General features: G+C 47.9%; 1 protein-coding gene across 2 annotated transcripts in view; it reads right to left on the reverse strand.

Annotated features, from left to right (window-relative positions):
• ABTB2 (ankyrin repeat and BTB domain containing 2) overlaps positions 1-15,823 on the reverse strand; it is a 181,382-nt gene extending 165,559 nt beyond the window's left edge. For both annotated transcript variants that reach the window (XM_082660348.1, XM_082660347.1), the window contains exon 1: positions 14,888-15,823. In XM_082660348.1, coding sequence (XP_082516474.1) covers positions 14,888-15,770 — 883 coding nt within the window. In that variant the 5' untranslated portion in view covers positions 15,771-15,823. The remainder of the gene's footprint in view (positions 1-14,887) is intronic.
• Positions 15,824-22,818: the final 6,995 nt, after the last annotated feature.

Below are 22,818 nucleotides of genomic sequence, written 5' to 3' on the forward strand. Positions count from 1 at the left end.
CCTTAATCTCTTGGGTAAATTTCAAGTTCCAAGGAGCCACAGATTCTGGCAGGAGCTCTCCTGGTGGCCGCTCTCCAAGTGGACGTGGCAGCCTGGCTTTAGGCAAAACACCTCTGAAAAGAGTTCCCCTCAAATGGTGGGAGGAATAGGCAGTTCCTGAATGAAAGTGAGCTCAGAAGAGCTTCTAGTTCAAACAAACATCCTCTGACTTTATGACAAGGGGTCATCCAACCAGCCCAGGAGGAAAGAAGAGCCTTGGTGGAAAAAAGCAGAACTCAAGTTCAAGTCCTACTACCCTTAGTAGGAGCAGTAGCAGAGACAGTAGCAATAGCTTTTCCCCAAGCCTGTTTCATTGTCTTGAAAATGGCAACAATATCTACCTCCGGAGGATTACTGCCTGGCTCAGATGAGAAAACCCATGAAAAACTCTGTAACACATGTAAGTTGTTACTATGTGTCAAGCATTCTGCTAAGTGTTTTGTTTGTTTGTTTGTTTGTTTTGCAGTACGCGGGCCTCTCACTGTTGTGGCCTCTCCCGTTGCGGAGCACACGTGCAGGCTCAGTGGCCATGGCTCACCGGCCCAGCCGCTCCGCGGCATGTGGGATCTTCCCAGACCGGGGCACGAATCCACGTCCCCTGCATCGGCAGGCGGACTCTCAACCACTGCGCCAACCAGGGGAGCCCTGCTAAGTGTTTTATACATATTTTGACATTTTGTTTAACCCTCACAAAATCCCTGTGAGGGATTTTAGATCACCATCTCACTGATAAGGGACAACTTCAGAGGCTGATTTGCTCCAGGCCATGCAGCTTGGAAATCATAAAACCTGACCTCGTGTCAAGGGTCCAGAGGTTAGAGCCACACAAATCAATGGCCTTAATCTCCACATCCATGAATCTTCTCGTTTCTGCAGAGAGGGCTTCAGAGAGGCTAGAGAATGGTTAAAATTTTGAGACCTCTGAAAACCCAGAAAGCTGGCCCCAAGTGACCAACCGATGACTTGCTCTAGTGGCCAAGTGTCCCATGGAACTGTCTGCAATGATGGAGATGGTCCATATCTGCCTTGTCCAATCTGGTAGCCACCAGCCTCCCATGATGAGTGAGCACTAGAAACGTCACATGTGCAACCCAGGAACTGATGTTTTAACCTTATTGAATTTTTATTAAATTTCAATAGCCTCACAAGGCTAGTGTCTGCCGTGTTGAATAGAGCAGTTTCTCTCACTCACAGTATGTCACGTGTCTTGGGCTCCCACTCCAGGAAGGCTGTAAGAAAACGCTGCTTCCCAGGGCAGGCCTTAGTGTGAAGGAATAAAATAAATTATTCCTGCCCCAGAGCAAACACCATCGCTATGATTTTGGAACCTCTGCAGCTGGAAGAGAGAAATGACAGATTCCAAAACAAATGGCCTCGCCTCATTTTTTTTTCCTTTTAAAAGAAAGAAAATGAAATGCGTAGAAAGTCCTTGATTAAATTACTTAGGAAAGGCTGTCACTTTTTCAGGTGACAAATTCCTTCGGCTTATGATGACACAAGGGCTAAAATATGGTGGAAAGAAAAAACCAGAAGGTAAACAAGAAGAAGCCCGGCATTCTCTAAGGTGTCATAAATCAGGAGGGAATAGACTCACGAAGCTAACAGCTTCCAAACGCTCTTTCTCTGAAACTATTTTAAGCAACCCACACAATCTCTCAGAGGTTATTTCATTCACAGCAATAGAAGAGAAGCAACGTGCTTCGCAGCGTATAGCTTTAAACTCGCAAAGAAACAAATACCTACACCACAGCCCTCAGGCCTGTCAGGTTGGCCACCCCTCTGAGAAATGTTACTATTTTAAGGCACCTAAATGGCTCGGTTGTTCAGAAGCTGCGAGGGATGCTTTTCCTCTCACCCTCTTGGACCAACCCATTCATTTCTTTGCTCAGGAAATCACTGCATGTGTTTCATCCCCACCCAGGCGACTGCTGAGGACAGAAGTAGGGGAAGACAGAGGCAGCATGGCAAGTGAGGAATGGTGCCCAACAGACCGTGGTTTGAATCAGCTGTGTCATTTACCAGCTAGGCTACCTTGACCTCTCTGAGCCTCAGTCTCTTCAGTTGTCAAATGAGATTAAGAGGAATACATACCTCATTGGGTAATTATAGAGATTACTCGATATTATACACATGAAGCACATAGCATAGGGCTGGAACTTTGTAAAGGCTCAACACATGGCAGGTATGTACTGGGGATCACAGCTGGCTTCTCTGGGTAGGAAGGGAACAGGATGTGGTTGAGTGGAGAATCCAGAGTAAGGCTGCCTGGGTTTAATTATAATCTCTACCTCTCATTAGCTGTATGACCTTGAGCAAGTGACTGAACCTCTCTGAGCCTTGGTTTCCTCCTCTTTAAGATGCAATTAATATCCCTCATTTAGCAGCGGGATAAGTAACATTATTACATGGTGCCACTGCCATTCTAGATCTAACTTTGCTCTTTTCATGCAAATCTAACAGTTCAAGCTTCTCTTGGTTGTTCTTTGGTAATCCCACCAGAGGAGCAAGCATGGCTATGAAGTGAAGGAAAGTCGCCATCCTGGGTGGGGCAGACATGAATGCTCCAGAGCAATGATTCTTTTACCACGAATAACAGCTAATGTCTCAGTGCTCAGTGAGCACCAGACTCTCCCAAGAACTCTACCCACATGGTCTGCGCCCTACTCCAGATAATTTATATCAGAATTCCTGGAGGTGGGGACTTAAGACACACACACACTTTTTTTTTTAATTTTTTTAAGCTCTCCAGGTGATTCTAATGTGAATCCAGGGTTCAGAGCCCCTGAAACAACTCTAAGTTCGGAACCATGGTATACCCATTAAACAGAAGAGGAAAACTGAGGTTCAGAGACCTCAGTCAGGAGGGCCGACTCTCAAATTCCATCTCTTAGCCACCTGTGCTACCTGAGGAGCAGAGGTCAAACTATTTCACAGGCACTTGGAGCCTCCCAATGCCTTTCTGCGACTCCTCCAGGCCTCTGTGCCCTCTCAAAGCACCCAAGACGGTTCTCTTTCTGGCTAAATTTCTGACCCAGACTTGACTTCCAGGAATCCAAAGCTGCCCGGAAATGGAGACTCGCTTTCCCAGACCTGAAGGACACATGCACGAAGTCACAGCAATCCACAGAACAACTGGAACTAATTAAACAGACCCCACGCTAATGACGGGAAACTGTGGATTTGATGATCTTCATTAAAGGCTGCTGGTTGTCTATGAAGAAGCTAGAAGGCAAAATTTAGGGGGGCTCTTAAGGCCATCAACCAAAGAATTATAAGACTGAAAATTAAATCCCCACTGCCTGAGGCCCTATCCAGCCCTGCTGTGCGGCACCTACCATTGAGAAAGGCAAAGGAGGGCAATGTTTCAATCCATCATGTGATTAAGGAGGGGGGCCTTTCCTCCCGGTTACGAAGATCTGGAGGCCACCCTCCTGCTCAATCTCTCTCTAATAAAGTTTGAGACAAGCAACCAAAACCACACTCAGATCGCTGGCTCAGCCCTCCTTCTTCTTCCATACATAGCTGTTCCCCTTTCAATCAATGGCCAATCCCTCCTTTCAGTTGCTCAGACCATAAACCTCGTTGTCACATGGATTCCTCTATCATCCCTCACATCTAAGCTGCTGGCAAGTCCCGTTGGCTTGAACTTCAAAATACATCCATAACCTCTTCAGCTGACACCCAAGCCACCATCCTCTCTCACCTGGATTACTGCAAAGGCATCCTGAGCAGTCGTGCTGCTTCCTTCCATGCTTGAGACTACTGTTCATTTCCAACAGGGCAGAGAGGGTGATCTTGTTAAAATGCAAATCTGATCACATCATTCCTGGGCCTAGGCCCCTCCAATGACTCCCAGCAGACTCAGAATTGAAAGCCGAGGTGCCACACAGTGGCCTACAAGGCCCTACTTGACTACCCACCCCTCCCTTCCCTCTCCAATTGCATCTCCTACTACGCGCCCTGCTCCCCCTCACTTGCCCCGCCAGCCTCCTTGGACCCAATGTGCACTTGCTCCCTCTGTCCGGAGCTGTCTTCCCCAGCCTGGCTGGCCTCACTGTGACTCCTCCAGCAGGTCTTACCCTTCCTCATGATCCACTGGGCCTACACCCTCCCCTCCTTTGTGTCTCTCATATTCATCTATTCTATCACCATGCACAGTAAGTCCTCGACAAATATATGCTGAATAAAAAAGCAGAGGTAGCCAAAACTTTTAGCCTCTCCCTGGATCCTAATCCCAGACCCTCCCACCGTAACCACCGTCTGTCTCCTCCAAGACCAACATGGTAGAAAACCCAGGATACTATACAAGCATCCGCTGGACAGGTGGGGGTCCCTGTAATGCCTTTGCAGAGGCAGCTCTACCCCAGAGGCCCTCTCACCTGCTACTGAATTGGGTCTCAGCGTAGTCCTGGCCTGCCCCGCTCCTCCTGGAAAGATTACATCCAGAAGAACAGCTGCAAGCAACTGGCTTCCAAATGGTGTCCCCACATACAACGTGATTTACCCAGCTGCTGAGATGAGTTAAAGAAGCAGCACCAGGCCTCTGGTTTCCACAGAAGCCACTCTTTTTTGGCCACGTGTTCTGCTTTCTCCTGAACATTTTATAATCTTCAACTTGGGGGTTTGTAGAGTGGACGGGCTGGTGGGGAAGAGGGACAAGCTGCCCCACTCACCCAGCTCTGGCGGGGACCGCCCCAAGCCCTGCTCAGACTCTGTGACTGAAATAAATCGGGGTTCAGAACCCGTACCCCTCGGGGCGCTGAGCTCCCCGTCTCAGCCTTGGAATTCCTGGCAGCCTGTCATTTTCACTTACTCTCACTTTCCCTGCCTTTGAAGAATCGGCCCTGCCAACTGCAACAAAGAGCATTTAAAAATATCTTGCTGGATTATACTGCCCTGCCTTCTAAATTCCTCACAATGTCTGTCTGTCCCACACAGTATAAAGAAGGGTGTAGCATATTTAATTTTTTTTTTTCTAGCTGCTCCCTGCTATAAATATCCGAGGTCAGATAGGCGGGCTGCAAACACCGGCTGCATGAAGTCACCTCGGGGCCAATCTCACCACCAAGCAGGCCTGCCAGGACCTGGACACGGCTGCTGAGTGCTGGTGGGGTGGGCTGGCCAAGAGTAGACAGAACTCATCCTTATGAGGCAAGTGGGGGAAGAAAAAACTCTAAGTAGAGTAATCATAGTGAAGCCCAATATAAAAAGGATGGCATTTAGTCCCACTACCTGGACCATCTTCCAAGAGCGCGGCCAGCTCCATCCTGGGCTGCTTCTTTCCCAAGGATAATAATTACAGGGCTCGACCTTAGGAAAGTGATTTCACAGTGTCCATGTGGGGTCTGGAAACATTATCGGAGACAGAAGGGCCATTGGAGAATCTAGTCCAACCTCTTCACACCACAGATAAAGTAACAAACAGCCAAGAAGAGGGAGTGATTCAGTCCAGGTCACGGAGAGGCCAAGCTCCAGCCCAGCATCTTCTGGATACACATCCTTCACTCTCTGGACTGGACTGTCCCAGGCACTTGTGCACATAGACTTGCTTGGTCCGTGAACCTCGGCTTGTGTTTATGAACAGCTCTCCTCACAGCAAATATTGCTTTTCATATCTTAAAAGGTACAGACTAAAAAGTTTTAAAATTTCAACAAAACTTGGCCTCAATTTTAGGGATGATTTTCATGCACTGAAAGACCTGTTTCACCCTCTTTGTGGTCCCCTTTAATCTCTCCCCACCCCTAACCTTTTATCTCTGGTACTTCCAAGTTCAGCTTTCCTGTGTGATTTTTCCATCATGGGCCTGACCACCCCCCTCCCAAACCCCCACCCAGCTCACTTTTAGAAAGCGAATGATGGGTCCCAAACCATTAACCATAAATAACTATATATGTACTTTTGTAAAATGTTCATGAGATTTCTCTTTTCCAAGTGACAAATTCCTTTATAACACTGGGGTCAGGAAAAGGTCTAATACCTGAGTTATCGGCTAAGCCATTGATGACCTATCACATTTTATTACTGTCAGCGGAATTCAGCTGGACCCTAGGGAGTCCATTCCAGATGGCACTGAGCTATAAGGTGGTTCCACGATATCAAACATTTAACGTGGTGATTGAAATCTTTATTATCAATGCTCTGGAAACAACTTTAGCAAGAATTAGAAGGTGACTAAACCTCTTTGAGAATTGAGCTGTTATTTTCCAAAATGATGAACTGTAAACTGAAGATATCAAGCCAGACTCATAACCAAAGTTCTGGGACCCTCTTATCCTGTTTTCTGTCCCTCTCTGCCTCTGTGTTTGAGAATCCTGCCTTGGCAAGAGTCAGTCCAACAGCCTCATTTAACGGGTGTACCAGCCTCGACCTTCATTCCATACTGGGATTGCTTTGGCCTGAAATGCTACGTGCGGAGCCCTGCAAGAAACACCGAGTCAGGAGCCAAATTGCATGGGAGAAGCAGGGGTGATGGCAGTCTTGCTCTTCAGGCCCTCTCGGCCCAGGTTTGCTCGGGTAAAGTCTTCTTTCATTACTTGTACTGCTAGGACAGAGGCCAGGGGCATTTTTGAGGTCAATCTTTCAATCAACAAGAGGGGTAATGGGAGGTCTGGGGCTGTGGTTAAGATGCGCTGGGGAGCAGACACACTCCATTTCTGAATTATAAAAATGAGTTTTGGAAAACTCTCTTCCTGCACTCTGGCAGGCTTCTTAACATCTGGATAAAAGATGTGGGAAAGTTTTCTTCTTTACTGTGTTATCTGCCCTTCTCCTCATCATGCATCTGAACCTTTCCAGCCAAACAGGGTCACTTGCCATTTTCCAACACACACACTCTGGCTTCCATGTCTTTGCTCACACCACTCCCTCTGCCTGAAAGCCTGCGTGCTCTCTGCACCACCTTCCCTTCTCTGTCCCAGCTCCACCTGCCCAAATGCCCCTGGCTCACATGCCACACCCTCCACAAAGCAGTCCCAACTCCCTCCCTCACACCCAGCCAGGGCTCACCTCTCCCCTTTGAGCTCTCCAGTCACCAGAACTTCAAGGTCCCCATCTAAGGGGTAGACAGTATATCTGCCTTACAGAGGGCCTTGGGAGGATTAAGTGAAATCGCTCATGAAAAGCACCCCTAAGTGGGCAGTGAGAAAGATGAGGCTTCAGCATCACCCCTCTCATTTGAATGCAGGGACCCCACACTTCCTTGGAAGAATCCACGGACATGCTTTGCTTTCCCTACTATATTCTAAACTTCTTGACAGGCAAGATAATTCCCGTCCTCCTCCACGGCCCTGGATGTAGCTGGCGCTCGGCAAGCAGTCGATTAACGAGGCCGGCATGGCATTCCTCAGGCTTACTCGGGCTGTGTTTCTGAAGCTTCTCCTCCCAATTCCGCAAGCTGCTCCAAGCCTACTGCCAAAGCTGCAAAACCATTTAGGCCTTTTTTTAAACAAGCAAGAAGATCACAAAGTATGTTTACATGACAGGCCGGCAAAACACAAAACACCTGCTGTCCTGTGGCTCAGAACTTGGCAGCGGCAATGGGCAGGGTCCCATAGCAGAATGACTTTGCAGGGCCTGGAGCGTTGAGTTTGCACCACCACTGTCATCCTGGCAGGGTCAGCCTTGAGCTTGGAGGGAGGGTCAGATGTCTATGCCCAATGCTAGCCTGCTTCATCTTGAGGGCAACAGAGCCATAACTGAGCAAGGTGCAAAGGTGCTTTTTCCAGATCCCGTAACTTCCTCCTACCTATTAGTCACCAAGGAAAGCCTTGTGACTAACACTCATCACTCTGGGATTTGGGTCCCGATCCTCCCCTACACTAGAAATGCCCACTTCGGCAAAAGTGAACACGACTGGCCGCAAACCAACACAAGTTTGCAAAAATACAGCAGTGATTAGAATTAATATTTTATGTGCCAGGCTCAGTGCAAAGTCCCTTACAGAGACTTTTAGTAAATCCCACAAACATCCTACGAGTTGGGTACTCTTTTCAGTTCTGTTACAGAGCAGTGTTTCTCAACCAGGGGTGATTTTGCCCCTCAAGGGACATCTGTCAATGTCTGGAGACATTTTTGATGGTCACCACTGGCAGCTGGAGGTGGGGGAGGGAGGGTGTTACTGGCATTTAGCGAGTGGAGGCTGGGATGCTGCTAAGCGTCCTACAGGGCATAGGACGGCCCTGCAACAAAAGTTATCCAGTCCAAAGTGCCACAGTGACAGGCTGGGAAATCCTGTTAGAGAGGAAGAAGCTAAGGCACAGCACTGACCTTGCCCAGGATCACACAACTCAAAAGGGAGGGCGCCAGGAATGACACCCGGGCAGCCCTACCGTGTGCTATGTTCTCAGCGCTCAACCCAGAGGCAGCTCTGACATCCTGGGAGCAATGAGTATGCCTGCAGGCACAACCACCCGTGTATAAGAGCCGGCCCCTCACTTTATAGTTGGAGACTTGAAGCAACTTGCTCCAGGCCTTTGTAAGAAGCAAGGCAACTTGGGGCCCGACTCAGAATTCAAAGCCAGGGCATCTCAGTGCTCGCTATGCGGATTCCTTCTCTCCCTGTGCTCCTGGCACTGAGATTTCAGCCGAAACCGTAGTGGACTCTGAGGAAATCAAAGGCCCCTTCATAAAGGCTATTCCGCCAACTCCAGAGCAAGTGAGTTGAGTGCCCTGAGGCCAGTGGCCTAAACACGGGCTCCCTTTGGGTTCTTTCCTCCTGCGTGTCCTACTTCTCCGGGCCAGCTCTCCCCGCCGTTAGAAGACAATCACAGTGCAGGTGGCAGCTTTGCCGTTCAGCTGAGCTTATTGATCACCCAGCAGCTGACACTTGTAAGGCCCTCCCTGGGCGGCAGAGTTCCCCGCCCCTCAGGAGCAGCAATAAAGGCTCCTTAAAATCGATGGCACCTGCAGGACACACTCTGGGACCGTCAGCAAGCAGCATTTAAACAGCCTATCACAGCATCCTTCGGAGGAAGACCCACACCTGGGCCTTGACGCCTGGTCTTCAGCTTGGTTGTGAAGATTCTCTGGCCTAATGGATGTAAAGAGCCCGGATGCAGCAGACATTAACAAGCAAGATCTACAGCAGGTGCTGCTGTGAGTCTGACCCTTGCCTCCACTGGCAGGGGAAAAATACTGCCCTGGTCCTCATTACCTTTGCTTCCCTGATTCTTCACAGAAAAAGCACAGGCCTAGGGCTTGAGCGATATGGGGCTTGGCCCCGGCCCGGCCATTACCAAGCTGTGAATCCTGGGCTCCCAGAGACCCTTCTTTGAAAGAGCATCCCATGGATGGATTTTTATGGGCACCGGGCGAGATCCCACATAAAAAGGTTTAAGGACCTGTGCAAAGGTTACGCCTATTATTACAGCTGTAGAAGTGTGGAAACAGATGCCAAAGCATTCACCCACTACACTACTTGGGGAAGGACAGGTAGTGATGGGGAAATGGGATAAGGACCAACCTGAGGATTCGCAGCCCGGGGTCTCTGGCTTATTTTATTATTTTATCTTTATTGGAGTATAATTGCTTTACAATCTGGCTTATTTTAGAACCTTAGGTGTTGTCCGTGCGACCCAGGAATGTCTCGGTAGTTGATTGCCTTAGTGCCTTCCTCAGATTGGAGGCAGATGGGGTGCAACACAGATGCACCCTCTTCTGAGCAATAGTCATCAACAAATTGTCCTCTAGGGCAGCTCTGCAGGCAAGGCGGGATTGGTATTGCTATTCTTAGGGGAACTGAGTGCCTCTGTCTTTCAACTCAATCTTCCTGTGGATCTATCTGTTGCCCATCAGACTTCTGCTGTGAAACACCCACTATGGGCACTGCACACTGAAGGAAGCCCCCGCCAACCTGAAATCCCTCCCATTTACCTTTACTTGTCACAGGTGACCTTGGGAACCCTGCTCAAAATTAGGGGATCAAAAGTTTGAATGATGTCCCTGTGGTTTGGGTACACTCCAAAATGCTGCCTCTATTCATCAAGAACTTGAAATTCTCTGCCATGGTAGAAACAGGGGAAGGTTCTTCTGAGGGGGTTGAAGGATTTCGAATGAAGTTTCTGGAATTGAACATTTTGTATTGTGGGATCAATCATTTGCCTGATTGCCATTCATGGAGCCCCTACTGTGTGCCAGACCCCATGCGAGGCACAGTGATGCCTGTGAGTCCACAGTGTGATGGGAGAGACACAAACAGGAAACAGTTCAAGAATCTGCCCTGAGTGCTGTGGAAATTCACAGAGAGGTGGCCCTTCAGCCCGCACGGAGGCAGGTAAAACCTCCTGGAGGAAACAGAACATCCCCGCCTTGTTCTTCTAACTACTTAAGGCTGGCTTGCATTTCTCAGGCATTCAAGGAAAAAAAAAAGTTTGCATTTCCAAAGCTTGCTTTGTTTCACTTTTACCAGCTCTCTGGGCTTCAATAAAACAGTCAAAGAGGAGGGAAGCTGCCACCTCAGCCCAGACTACCCAGGTGTGGAAACTGATTAAACAGCAACTAGCGGCTCAATTAACCCTTGCTCCTGGAGTTGATTATCTCAATGGAAATCCATCCTATAATCTCCCTGTTAAATGAATCCTACAACTAGAAGAGTTTTCAGCCCTGCTGTAGGTGCAGCCCTTTCATTTCTCGGCTGCAAATGAGATTGTTGGGACTCTGCCTCAGCTGATAAATAACTGAATAATTCAGAAAGGTCCTCAGTCACTTTTTTTTTTCTTTGCTGAGTGATCCTTAGACATCAGCAGTATTGATATATTACCTACTACTTATGAAATTTCAGAGAGGCCCCCCTTGGCTGTCACTTAAATTAGCCCCAGTCACACTATCCTATTACTGTTTTCTGTTGTTGTTAGTAACATTTACTGCTAAAAGTAAATCCCTATTTGTTCATTTTCTCCTTGTCTCCTCCATTTGCTTGTAAACTTCATGAGAGGAGGAACCTCTCCCTCCCCCAACTTCATCCACAGCACTTTTAACTGTGGTGCAGGCAGGGTCAGTGCTCAATAAATATTTGTTGAATGAACTGCAACTATTTATTAAGCATTTACTATGTGCTACAATCTTTAAATCTATGCTTTCACCTAATCCTCATCAACCTTAAGAATTAGGTGCTGTTATTAACCCCCATTTTACAGATAACAAAATTGAGGCTTAGAATGGTTAAGAAATATGCCCCACAGGACTTCCCTGGTGGCACAGTGGTTGGGAGTCCACCTGCTAATACAGGGGACATGGGTTTGAGCCCCGGTCCGGGAAGATCCCACATGCTGCGGAGCAACTAAGCCCGTGTGCCAGAACTACTGAGCCTGTGCTCTAGAGCCCGTGAGCCACAACTACCGAGTCCACATGCCTAGAGCTGGTGCTCAGCCACAAGAGAAGCCACCACAATGAGAAGCATGCACACCCCAACGAAGAGTAGCCCCCACTCGCCGCAACTGGAGAGGGCCCGCACGCAGCAACGAAGAACCAATGCAGCCAAAATAAATTAATTTAAAAAAAAAAGAAATATGCCCCAGGTCACTCATATAAACAGCAGAGGTGCGCTTCAAATCCTCACTGTGATTCCAAAGTTTTTGCTCCTTACCATTATTATAGAGCTACCTTCATGTACATCCTGGTTACTGCTTTGGAGCAGGAATATTCTCACCAAAATCTTATCATTTAACCTAGAGTCTCCAAATGGAAGGGGATTTTCTCTAATGCCATGGACATTCATGAAAGCTTAGTAAGAAAAATGGCCAAGAAGAAACCCCGAAGTGATGCTCAGTATCAAACTGATGTACAACGATGAGAAACAGAGAGAGAGAGAGAGAGAAAGTAGATGAGAAAAGTTTCTATTTTGTACCAAATCCATGTTTATAAATATTGCCCTATTAAAGTGGTTTCTCTACCTCCCACAAGGAAGATATCATCACTTAATGACATTACCCTGGAAACAGGGACACAGATACCAAATGAGCAAGCAATATATAACTCCTGCTGCTCTACGAAGCTGAGATCATGTTTTATAAACACCATAGAAATTTTATCATCCATCTTGGGCTGAGCGAAACCATATTTGCCCAGCACTCTGAGTAATGGATGGGATTAGGGGTCTTAAATTCCTGGTTGGAAGACATTAAAAGTTTAAGAGCCCTATATAGCTGACTCAAATGCATGTGCCCATGCTGTATAATTAGCAGGCATAACAACAATAAATATATAGTATAAAGGGAAGACCAGCAGGACAAGACTTCGAACCAGCACACTCCCTCCCGTGCGTAGCCATTTCCCACTTAGACTTCAGCTGTATAGATGGTAGCCTTGCTGGCCTTGGCTTATTTTAGTACAACGAAGGTTTAGGATCTCTCCATTTCTTTCCTAAGCAGTTTATGCTTCCTCCTGAAGTCAGCTTTGAGGCATAAGTAATTCATTGTGCCTCTACTAAACATTCATTGCACTTTGTCTAAAGAGAATAAATCAGCCCGGTTATTGTTTACTGGGGCCACCCTCAGGTTCTCATGTATAAAAAATGAGCATCCGTGTAACTCAGGGGAAGCGAATGGTCACCTGTCTTGCGGGAGAGCTCCCTGGAGACCAAGGAATGTATGGAGGGACACGCTTGCTCGGAACATCCCGGAGATGTGCTGCCTGTCACATAGAGTCCTGCTGTCTTGCATGGCTTAAGAAGAATTGTTTGGGGTGGAGGATGGGAGGGAAGAGGTAAAATTATAGGGTCAAAACCCCATCCGGTGAAGAAAATCCCAAGGAGTGATGACCTTAGATAAGAAATCTAGGGCCCTTTGGGATAGCCCTTTAGTGGAAGACACCTGTGTTCTAGCAATTTTTCATGACTCTACATTTTCAGAGGACCCTGGAGAGGCAGCTGCTCTTAATTGCCTCAGTTTACAGTTAGAAAAACTGAGAAATTCCTCCACCTGAGGGGCACCAGTTCTGCATGAAGGGCATGTTTTGGTTTTGCTTTGTTTCTCTGTCACCCATTATCCTCCTTCATTCTAGTCTGGTTTGTAGGGTCATAGGCCTTTGTTTTTTCCCTCAGGAGTCTTCACTTCTCTGAGTTCAGTCTGGGCCTCCCCTCAGCCAAAAGTTCAGAACGCTTCCCCCCTGGGCTATGACAGCCACATGGAAATCCCCCTGCCCTCCACTTCCTCTCCTGGGGCTGTGTGCCTCATGCTGATGCCACAAACCTGGAGGGTAAACACAATTATCAGCTGTGACATTATCAGCTGAGATCCTGGACTGACCTCAACTCTGACCTAAGAGGAGGAAAATTAAAAGGCGTATGCTCTTCCTTCCATTCCAGGCCTCTCCTTTTGTCAGTGCTAGAATTAAAAACAAAACCCTTGAAAGTCAAAGTCAGCCACACTGGTAGATACAGACTGTCTTCAAAATGAGGCCTTAGGATGTCAGGTACTCTCCTTGAAAATTGGACCAGTGAAAACAAAGCTGCTTCTTCTCCTCTAGTGGCTAAAAGCTTGAACTCTGGAGCCTGCCTGGGTTCAAATTCCACCTTGTCACTTAATATCTGTGTAATCTTGGGTTAATTATTTAACTGACGGGTACCTCGGTTTCCCCATCTGTATAATGGGGATAATACTATAGGTACCTACAGATTACTCAAGTTAACATATAAAGTGCTAAGAACAGTGACTGACACATTATTAAGTGCTAATTTAAAATTTTAGCTATTATGATTATGTTAAACCACATTTAAATATGACTCCCTTTATGGCATTCCAACACCCACACGGCCTCTTCCACTGACAACTTACTTGCCACTGAATGTTGCCCCCAAAATGGCCTTCCAATCAGATTGCAAGGATGTCTAGCCAAAGTACCATTCCAAATAACTGATGGTTTGCTGACTCCTGAAGTTGGAGTCTGGTAGGCAGTTTACTGCTGAATGTATGTCACACCGTAACCTTTCAAGGGAAAAGGTCAAGCGCTTCCCCACCACCTTCTGCACTGAAGCTATGTCATCCTTCAGAGAAATGCAACTACCTAATGGTTTCTTTCCCGGACTTGACACCATGCCATTGCCCATCCCCCCACTCCTCTTCCCAATAGTGTGGTTTACTGACTGGGTCTTGGTTTCGTTCGGGAAAGTCCATAAGGTTGTGCATTTAATATAATACAACACAGGGGTTTTAATCAACTGCTCACTTGGTTGGTGACAGCTTTGAAAGTCAGGCCCCGGGAGCTAGGATGTGGTTCCCTTTCCGGGAATGGGATTCAGGAGTCACCAGGTTCCATCGCTCTGGGCACACAGAGTTAAGAACCCACCAGTACCACTCCACCTTCCAGGAGAGGGCTTGAAAGGCATGCTTCAATCCAGCAAAGCCCAAGGTGGCAGCACCAAGGTCCTGGGCTTCCTGCTCCCTTCCTCCCATCCCACTTACCCAAGGCTCAAGTCTTAAGAGTTTGGGCCCTCTGGCTACTGCTACTGGACTGGAGAGAACCGGGACAGAACCACAGTCGATCTGCCCAGCTCTGGGGAGAGATGCCAACTATAGATCCGTCAAGCAAGGCAGAGAGCGACGGGGCAGTAAGCTTCGCGCCAAGAGAGGTTCAGGGATGGCTTGGTCAAGAGATTCAATCAGTGAACAGCCCCCAGTAGCGACAACACGACGCAGAACAGAAAGTAGAAGATCAACCACGACTTTGCCCTCCAAAAGTCAGTCGCTGAAAGAACAATCTCGGGAAAGACCCTTTAATGAACTCCTCCACCCGTAGACCGAAAGCTTTCTCTCAGGTCTTGAATTTCCTTCGTCCTAGGAAATTCACCCACTGGGTAACCCATGTCCGACTTCTCCCCCACCCCGTCCATGGGTCGGGGGCCCGCGTGCTTACCATTGGCGTTCTTGCCGCAGATGAGATGCTCATAGGGCTGCAGGACGCCCCAGAGCTCGGCGTCATTGTTGATGACCATCTCCAGGGCCTCAGCGGACACCTCCCCGCCTCCGGCCCCTCCGCCGTCGGGGCTCTGGCTGGCCAGCACCCTGGCCCGGATCTCCTCCACCAGATTCTCCATGCAGGCGGTGAGCGAGATGGCCGCATACTCGTGGATGCGCACGGAGATGCGGGTGTCCACCATCCAGCGGAAAAAGCGGCCAACCGAAAAGGTGAGGCCGCAGCGCGCCGACTTGCCCTGGCGCAGCCCGTCGCCCGCGCTCATGCTGTACAGGGACAGCGCCTTGACGGCGGCCAGTGAGCAGCTCTCGGCCAGCGCCCAGCTGTGCACAAGGCGCACGGCGCTCTGCACCTCGAAGCGGGTGCACTTGGAGTGCAGCACGCTCAGGCGCTGCGCCTCGCGGGCCACACGGATGAGCGCTCGGCGGAGCAGCCCCGCCAGGCGCCTAACCGCCTCGGCGGAGAACAGGGGCTGCCGCCGGCCGCCAGCACCTTTGCGAAGCACCCGGGCCACGTCTCCCTCGGTCCAGGGGAACTCCTCCAGCTCGGGGAGGCGCGGGCAGCGCGAGAAGAGGTCGGCCACTTCGGGGTCCTCGGGCAGCACCGTGTTCACCGTGTCCCAGCTGTTGTGGCGGCTGTTTATGGAGCCGGAGTAGCACCACCAGGCCGCCCCGCGGTGTTGCTGCGCCGAAGAGTTGATCGCCTGCGAGTTGGACTTGGAGGACGAGAGGCTGAGCGAGCGGCACGAGTCCCCGGCCCCATACCCGGAGTCCAAGGTCAAGTCCTCCAGAGTCTTCAAGGTGGAGCTGTACGTCCCGGCCATGGGGAGCCTGCCCGGGGCGGCCTCGCCGAGCGAGAGGTGCTCACAACTCCATGCGTCCTTCCCCCAGTGGGCAGAAACAAGCTCTAGGCTCTCCGGGGCTCCCTCTTTCCTCTCGGCGCCGCGGGCCTCGGCGGCCGCATTGCCCGCCCGCCCGCCCGGCGGCCGCGGGAAGGTGGGCGAGATTCGCGGCGGCCGGAGCCCCACGCTCCCGGCGTCTGGACTCGAAGCCGTCACTGGAAAGGCCCCCCGCCGCTCCTCCTCGGCACTCCCCCTAGCCCACTTCAACTTCCCTCAAGCAAAGCGTCTATCTTCCGCAGAGAAGGAATCCCGAGAGAACAGGGCGGCGGCAGCAGGAGGCGGCTCCGAGAGCTGTGCGAGTACAGAACCGACCGGCGAGGAAGCACTCGGCAAACTTCTGCGCGGTGCCTGCCGCCCGCACCGGCTAGGTACTCTGCCGCCACCGGCATGCAAATAACGCGGGGCAGCCCACCAATCATCGGCCGCGATGGGCAGGGGCTGCACCAATGATCTCCCACAGAGGCGGTCACTATGCAGATTTCACTCCGCCGCGGGTAAACCCCTAGGCGGCGGAGGCGGGGCTGGAGGCCGAGGGTCTGGTAGAGCTGACGGGAGGACGGCGGAGGAGGGGGAAGAGAAGGCGAGTGAGTGAGCTGGGAGGTGGGGAGCAGAGACTGGGAAAGGAGGGATCGAAACGTTAGGCTCGGGAGCTGACGACTTAAAGAAAAATGTGAAGGAAAAGCCACTGTGCGTTGCCCCTTCCCGTCGTCCAGGCTTTGGGCGTTCGCAGCTCCTTTTCGAGCCCTCTGCTACCGAACACCGACGCCAGCGAGTCGAGTGTGGGTAGGGAGCAAAGGAGGTGGGGCTGGGGGAGGGCACAGCGGCATGGGGGAGGGGACCCAAGCCAGTCGCTCCACCTCTCTACTAAGACTTTCTGCCAAGGCCCTCCCTTCTTCCAGGCGAAACTCCAGTGAAGTTGGGGAGGGAGGAGGGACGCCCCTGTTTGCTTCTCTTCCCCGATCCGTCTGGTTTTCTTTACGGTGCTCTCTAAGCTCCAATCAGAACAATCTCTCCCTAATCTGGCATCTGATAAATGGACGGGCTCCAGGAGGCCTGCGATTCCGCCCCCGTCCCCCCCACCCCGCCACTTGCAATATTACACATGCAGTAGTCTGAGTATTACTCGGGGAGAGGGCTCTAACTGATCAGATTCTCAAGTGTCCGTGTCTTCGCTGTTACAACTGTACAATACCTCTTGCTGTGTTGGATCCTTCCTGTCCGAGGAGCCAGTGTCCGACTGTGTGTATGTGTACGGGGGGGTGGGGGGGTTGTTACACACGTGTGTAATGGGTGTGCGAAGGTGAGAAACGTCCCTAGCACTGGCCTGCGCTCAGAACACCTGGCTGAATGCACCTCTTCCTAACGGTGTGCCCTTGGGCGAGTTATGTGCCCCCCTCAGGACTCGCTTTCCTTCCCGGGTAAAATGAGAGCTGACCTCCAAGCAGCACTCTTGTAAACCTGTCTCAGGCGCGTGTTCAGAGGTGGTCAAAGTTCGATTGGTTCCAGCAGATCCATGAGCGGTCCCACTCCGTCCCGCTGCTGTCCTGTAACTATTCACACACACGTGCACGAATGTGCATATGCCTCCTCCAGTGGAACCTCAAAATCAAGGAGGAGATTGTGTACGCGTTTCCCCCAAGTCAGCCTCCTCCCGCGCTCTTGAATAGCTCCTTTGTGCTGTATCTCACACGGTGCTGACCTTGAGCCGTGAGTTGGATACGAACTAGAAATGTCTGGTTTGTCTCTTTCCTTCTTAAATTAATGGCCCTTTCCCTGTGAAACTCCTTTTTCTTTGGCAGTTTGGCTTAATTTTGCCTTCCTGCGCATCTTTATTTATGCAATACCGCCGCCTCATGGTGAGGGCTGGGAACGGCGTCAAGGACGGACGTACTTATACGAACGACACAAGTCCGCAGGGACCAAATCAAGAGGACACAAGGTGTGATTACATCTTATAGAACAAGAGATGAGAAGTCGAAGTAGGTAAGGAGGTTCAACTTGTCGAAAATGCGAAAATCGGATGCAATTTAATATTTATTAGGGGAAATATAATACTAAGGCAAATGTCGCCCTCTAATGGATGTTTACAGGAAAAAAATTCGGCAAAGTTTTTTTGTTTGGGTTTCTTTTCGTTTTCTTTTCATTTTGTTGTGTGCATCCTTAAAAAGTAACGAAAATGACAACTGGAAATTTAGGACAGGGGACTTACTGAATGGAAAGGTTATCTAGGAAACTATCTAGAATATTTCTTGGGGGAAAAGAGCAGATGGGATTTATCTTAACATATTCAAGTTACTTGATGACTTGAAGTGTAAAAATAATCAAACATGCCTACAGCCAAATTTCAGAATGCTGTGAATGTTAAATTGCACCAAAAGGATTTGTTCAGCAAAATTCAGTGGCTGGAAACACTACTGCACAAACAACTGAGTTCCGTTAGTAAATTACATGGAAAGAAAGAGATGGAGAGGAAACCTATACACTGAAAAAGACTTAGAAGACATATCAGCCAATCACAATGTGTGGAATTTATTTGGAATTTGTAGGGTTTTTTTTTTTAATCAATAAATATTTGACCTTATGAAACTATTGGAATATTTGCTATTATGAAATCATTGTTAGTTTTTTGATGTGGTAATGGTAGTGTGGTTATGTTTATTAAATGTTCTTATCTTTTAGAGACATACTGAAATGTGTCTTTTAATTTTCACCATTAAAAAAAAGAAAGAAAGGGCTTCCCTGGTGGCGCAGTGGTTGAGAGTCCGCTTGCTGATGCAGGGGACACGGGTTCGTGCCCCCGTCCGGGAAGATCCCTGCCACGGAGCGGCTGGGCCCGTGAGCCATGGCTGCTGAGCCTGCGCGTCCGGAGCCTCTGCTCTACAATGGGAGAGGCCACAACAGTGAGAGGCCCGTGTACCAAAAGAAAAAAAGAAAGAAAAATCTTTATGGAAACATCTGGTAAAGGGGCTAGAAAGTTATGAAAGACAATTAAGACTGTAGATCTCTTGCCTTTGATATATTCCCCAAAGAGTTCTATAGTCTGCTTGAGGACTGGAGGTACAAAATAAACCCAGAGTGTGCTTGTGTTTGTGTTTTGTGTGATGGGGGAGAAAGAAAGAGAGGAAGAGAGAGAGTGATAGAGGACAAGATACACTGAACCGTTTTAAACATGAACCAACTGATTTCAGTTAATCTTTTGGGAACTTGACAAGCCGGATGAAGTACAAAACTTTGGATCAAGGAAAGAATGGACATGGCTTCTTCTGTTTCTTTTTTAATGAATTTATTTATTTATTTTTGGCCACGTTGGGTTTTTTTCCTGCTTGTGGGCTTTCTCTAGTTGCGGCAAGTGGGGGCTACTCTTCGTTGTGATGCGCAGACTTCTCACTGTGGTGGCTTCTCTTGTTGTAGAGCACAGGCTCTAGGCATGTGGGCTTCAGTAGTTGTGGTACGGGGGCTCAGTAGCTGTGGCTTGCGGGCTCTAGAGAGCAGGCTCAGTAGTTGTGGCACACGGGCTTAGTTGCTCCGCAGCATGTGGAATCTTCCCAGACCAGGGCTGGAACCCGTGTCCCCTGCATTGGCAGGCAGATTCCCAACCACTGTGCAACCAGGGAAGTCCTGACATGGCTTCTTACATATACGTATGTGGTTAATTAAGGCAATCTGGTAGTAATGTGTTTAACCTTAGGAATGCAAATTAGATTAGAAGAAGAGAAAGCAGACCCACTTTCTCAACTCAGGCCTGGCCCAAACATAATCTTTGAAGAAAAACAACTGTCATGTGGCTGGACAAGTTAATAAGAACATGATGAAACCATAGCAAATATTGGGAGAATTCCCAGTGGAGTGAGAAATTAAAAACCAGATCTGGAATTGCCTATGCAAAAGTTATGTAAGGCAGGAGCTTGAAATAAAATGTAAAAACTTTATCTTGGGCAAGGTCTCATATTTGTTATACAGTTTTTTACAAAATCAAAAACAATGTGAAGGTTAGAGAAGAAAATACTGTAGAATTTATCTTCAAAGAGAAGGGGTTAATAATCCCAACTATTTAAGTACAGACAGAACTCTCTTATGAGAAAGGTAGATTATGACCTTGACTTTGGAGAGTGACCAAGTTTCAATTTAGTTTATGGATCATGTTTGGTACATCCTTTCAGCAACATTTATTGAACACCTACTGGGTCTAGAACTGGGCTAGGTACAGTAGAGGTGCATTAGACAAGTTCCCTGCCATAAATAAAAGCATGGCCAATGTGTAGAAATGGGCATATGAGACTAACTCTTCTGCAAAACATGCTTTGTGGAGCTTTTCAAAAACCGCTGACCAAGGGCCATTGCCAGGTCATTGACTCACCACACAGATTGATGCATCTAGAGGAGGAATGGTACAATTGCAAGGAAGGGAATGCTGTGTGGAATGCCAGGAGAGCTGACAAAGGTGCTGGTAGAGAGACGAGTGTGCCGTGGTTAGCAGAACAGCTTTGTAGCTGAATTTCAAGCAGAACACTCAGCTATTGAAAAAGCACCAATGGTGTGGAAACTGTGAGGTAATCCTTCTGTTCCACGTAACCTAAGGTAGCCCATTCCTGACACAGGTATTGTTTTCTGGACCTCAAAACTAAAGAGACATACAGACAAAACAGAAATAGACCCACAGACATAGAAAACAAACTTATGATTACCAAAGGAGAAAGTGGGGGAGGGATAAATTAGGCATTTGGAATTAGCATATACACACTACTATATATAAAATAGGTAACCAACAAAGACCTACTGTATAGCACAGGGAACTATACTCAGTATTTTGTAATAAACTATAAAGGAAAGGAATCTGAAAAAGAGTACATCTATCTGTCTATCTATATACCTATATATATATATAAATATATATATCTGAATTACTTTGCTGTACACCCGAAACTAACAGAACACTGTAAGTCAATGATACTTCAATTAAAAAATTTTTGCATTCCTGTACATGATAGTGCCAAAACTTTCCAAATAAAAAGTTCCACTTGTAAAAAATAAAATTAAATAAATAAAAAATAAAGGATTCAATAGTTAAATTTGGGAAATTTTGCACTGTTTCTTCCTCTACTATATTCATGATGCAATATTTTTATTTAAGACTCTGTTTATATTTTTTTGACCTAGTATAGCTCAGACTTAACTGGGCAGAGAACTCTCCCCATCCCCGGCAGACCTATTGTAAAGTGACTGGGATTTTTAATTTAACCTGAAGCAGAAAAGACAACTCTATTGTTTATGTGTCTCCTCAGGCAGCGGTGGTAGGGCAGGACCCTTGGAAGGAATTCAGATAAATCCCAGAACAGGGCAAGGTTCACCATCTGACCCCTGCCCAAAGCTGGATTTTGGTGATTCTGTTGGACACAAATATGATTCCAAAGGTAAACATAAACCTAGGGCATTTGTCCACAGGAGAAAAGGAGGTGGAGTGCATAGGGGTGCAGGCACGAGTAAAAAGTTTCACAAAGCAAACAAGATGGGGAGGAAGGAGTCTCTCCAAGAGGGAGTTCTGCCTGTTAGGCAGTTGGTGTCATAGATTTGATAGCTATTATTAGAGATGAAGCCTTCAAGAGCCTGGGGTTGGAATTTTAAGGGATATGGGCTGGAACTTAAAGCTGCAGAGCTGAATTAAAACTACAAGACAGAAAACCCAGGGACTATTGCCAAATCCCCACATCTGGATGTCCTATACACCGGTTATCAATTAACTGCAATTGTGCTCTTCTATCTTGGCATGGAAAATACCTAGAGTTAAATATGACATTTAACTCTGCAATATTTACTAAACATTCAACTTTTAAGATTCATCTGGCATTCTTATTACAAATTTAAAGTCCCAGTCCCCTTTCCTGGAGGTCCTGATTCAGTAAGCCTGGAATGTGATTCAGGTAAAAGTATTTTTAACAAGTATTCCCAGATGATTCCCACTCCCCGTTATGTAGGTATGTATGTATGTATGCATGTATTTGAATTGAAGTATAATTGACCTACAACAACACAACATTAGTCCTGAGTGCACAACCTAGTGATTCAATATTTCTATACATTACAAAATGATCACCACGATAAGTCTAGTTGCCATCTGTTACCATACAAAGATATTACAATATTGACTATATTCCCCATGCTGTATATTTCGTCCCTGTGACTCATTTATTTTTATTTATTTATTTTTTAAAATGTATTTATTTTATTTATTCAGGTTTGGCTGCATTGGGTCTTTGCCACTGCATGTGGGCTTTCTCTAGTTGCAGTGAGCAGGGACCACTCTTCACTGCAGTGTGCGGTCTTCCCATTCTGGTGGCTTTTCTTGTTGCGGAGCACAGGCTCTAAGCACGTGCGCTCAGTAGTTTTGGCTCGTGGGCTCTAGAGCGCAGGCTCAGTAGTTGTGGCGCACGGGCTTTGTTGCTCCGCGGCATGTGGGATCTTCCCGGACCGGGGCACGAACCTGTGTCCCCTGCATCGGCAGGTGGACTCTCAACAACTGTGCCACCAGGGAAGCCCCCGACTCATTTATTTTTAATTGGATGTTTGTACCTCTTAATCTCCCTCACCTATTGCGTTCATTCCCCCCCACCCCAGATGATTCTTATCAAGACCTTTCGTGGATGTCCTGATTCCATAAGCCTGGAGTGTGATCCAGGTAAAAGGATTTTAAACAAGCATTCCCAGATGATTCTTATCAGGCAATTTTGGGAACTAAGGCATTTGTCTCTTAAACTTCAAAGTTCATGAAGACTTGTATAAAATATAAATCTTTGAGCCCCACCTGCATGGATTCTAATACAGCAGGCCTAGAGCCTATAAACCTTCCATTTTAACCAGTGGCTCTCAGGTGATTCAAATGGGTGAGGCTGAGGAAACCAGCTCTTCAGTATTCACGCTCAGAAGTTCACATGTTCCCAGCAGGTGGCGCTCTTGTTCATTTTGCTAAAAACTT

Source organism: Grampus griseus, assembly GCF_964374135.1.
Source record: "Grampus griseus genome assembly, chromosome: 8".
NCBI lineage: Eukaryota > Metazoa > Chordata > Mammalia > Artiodactyla > Delphinidae > Grampus > Grampus griseus.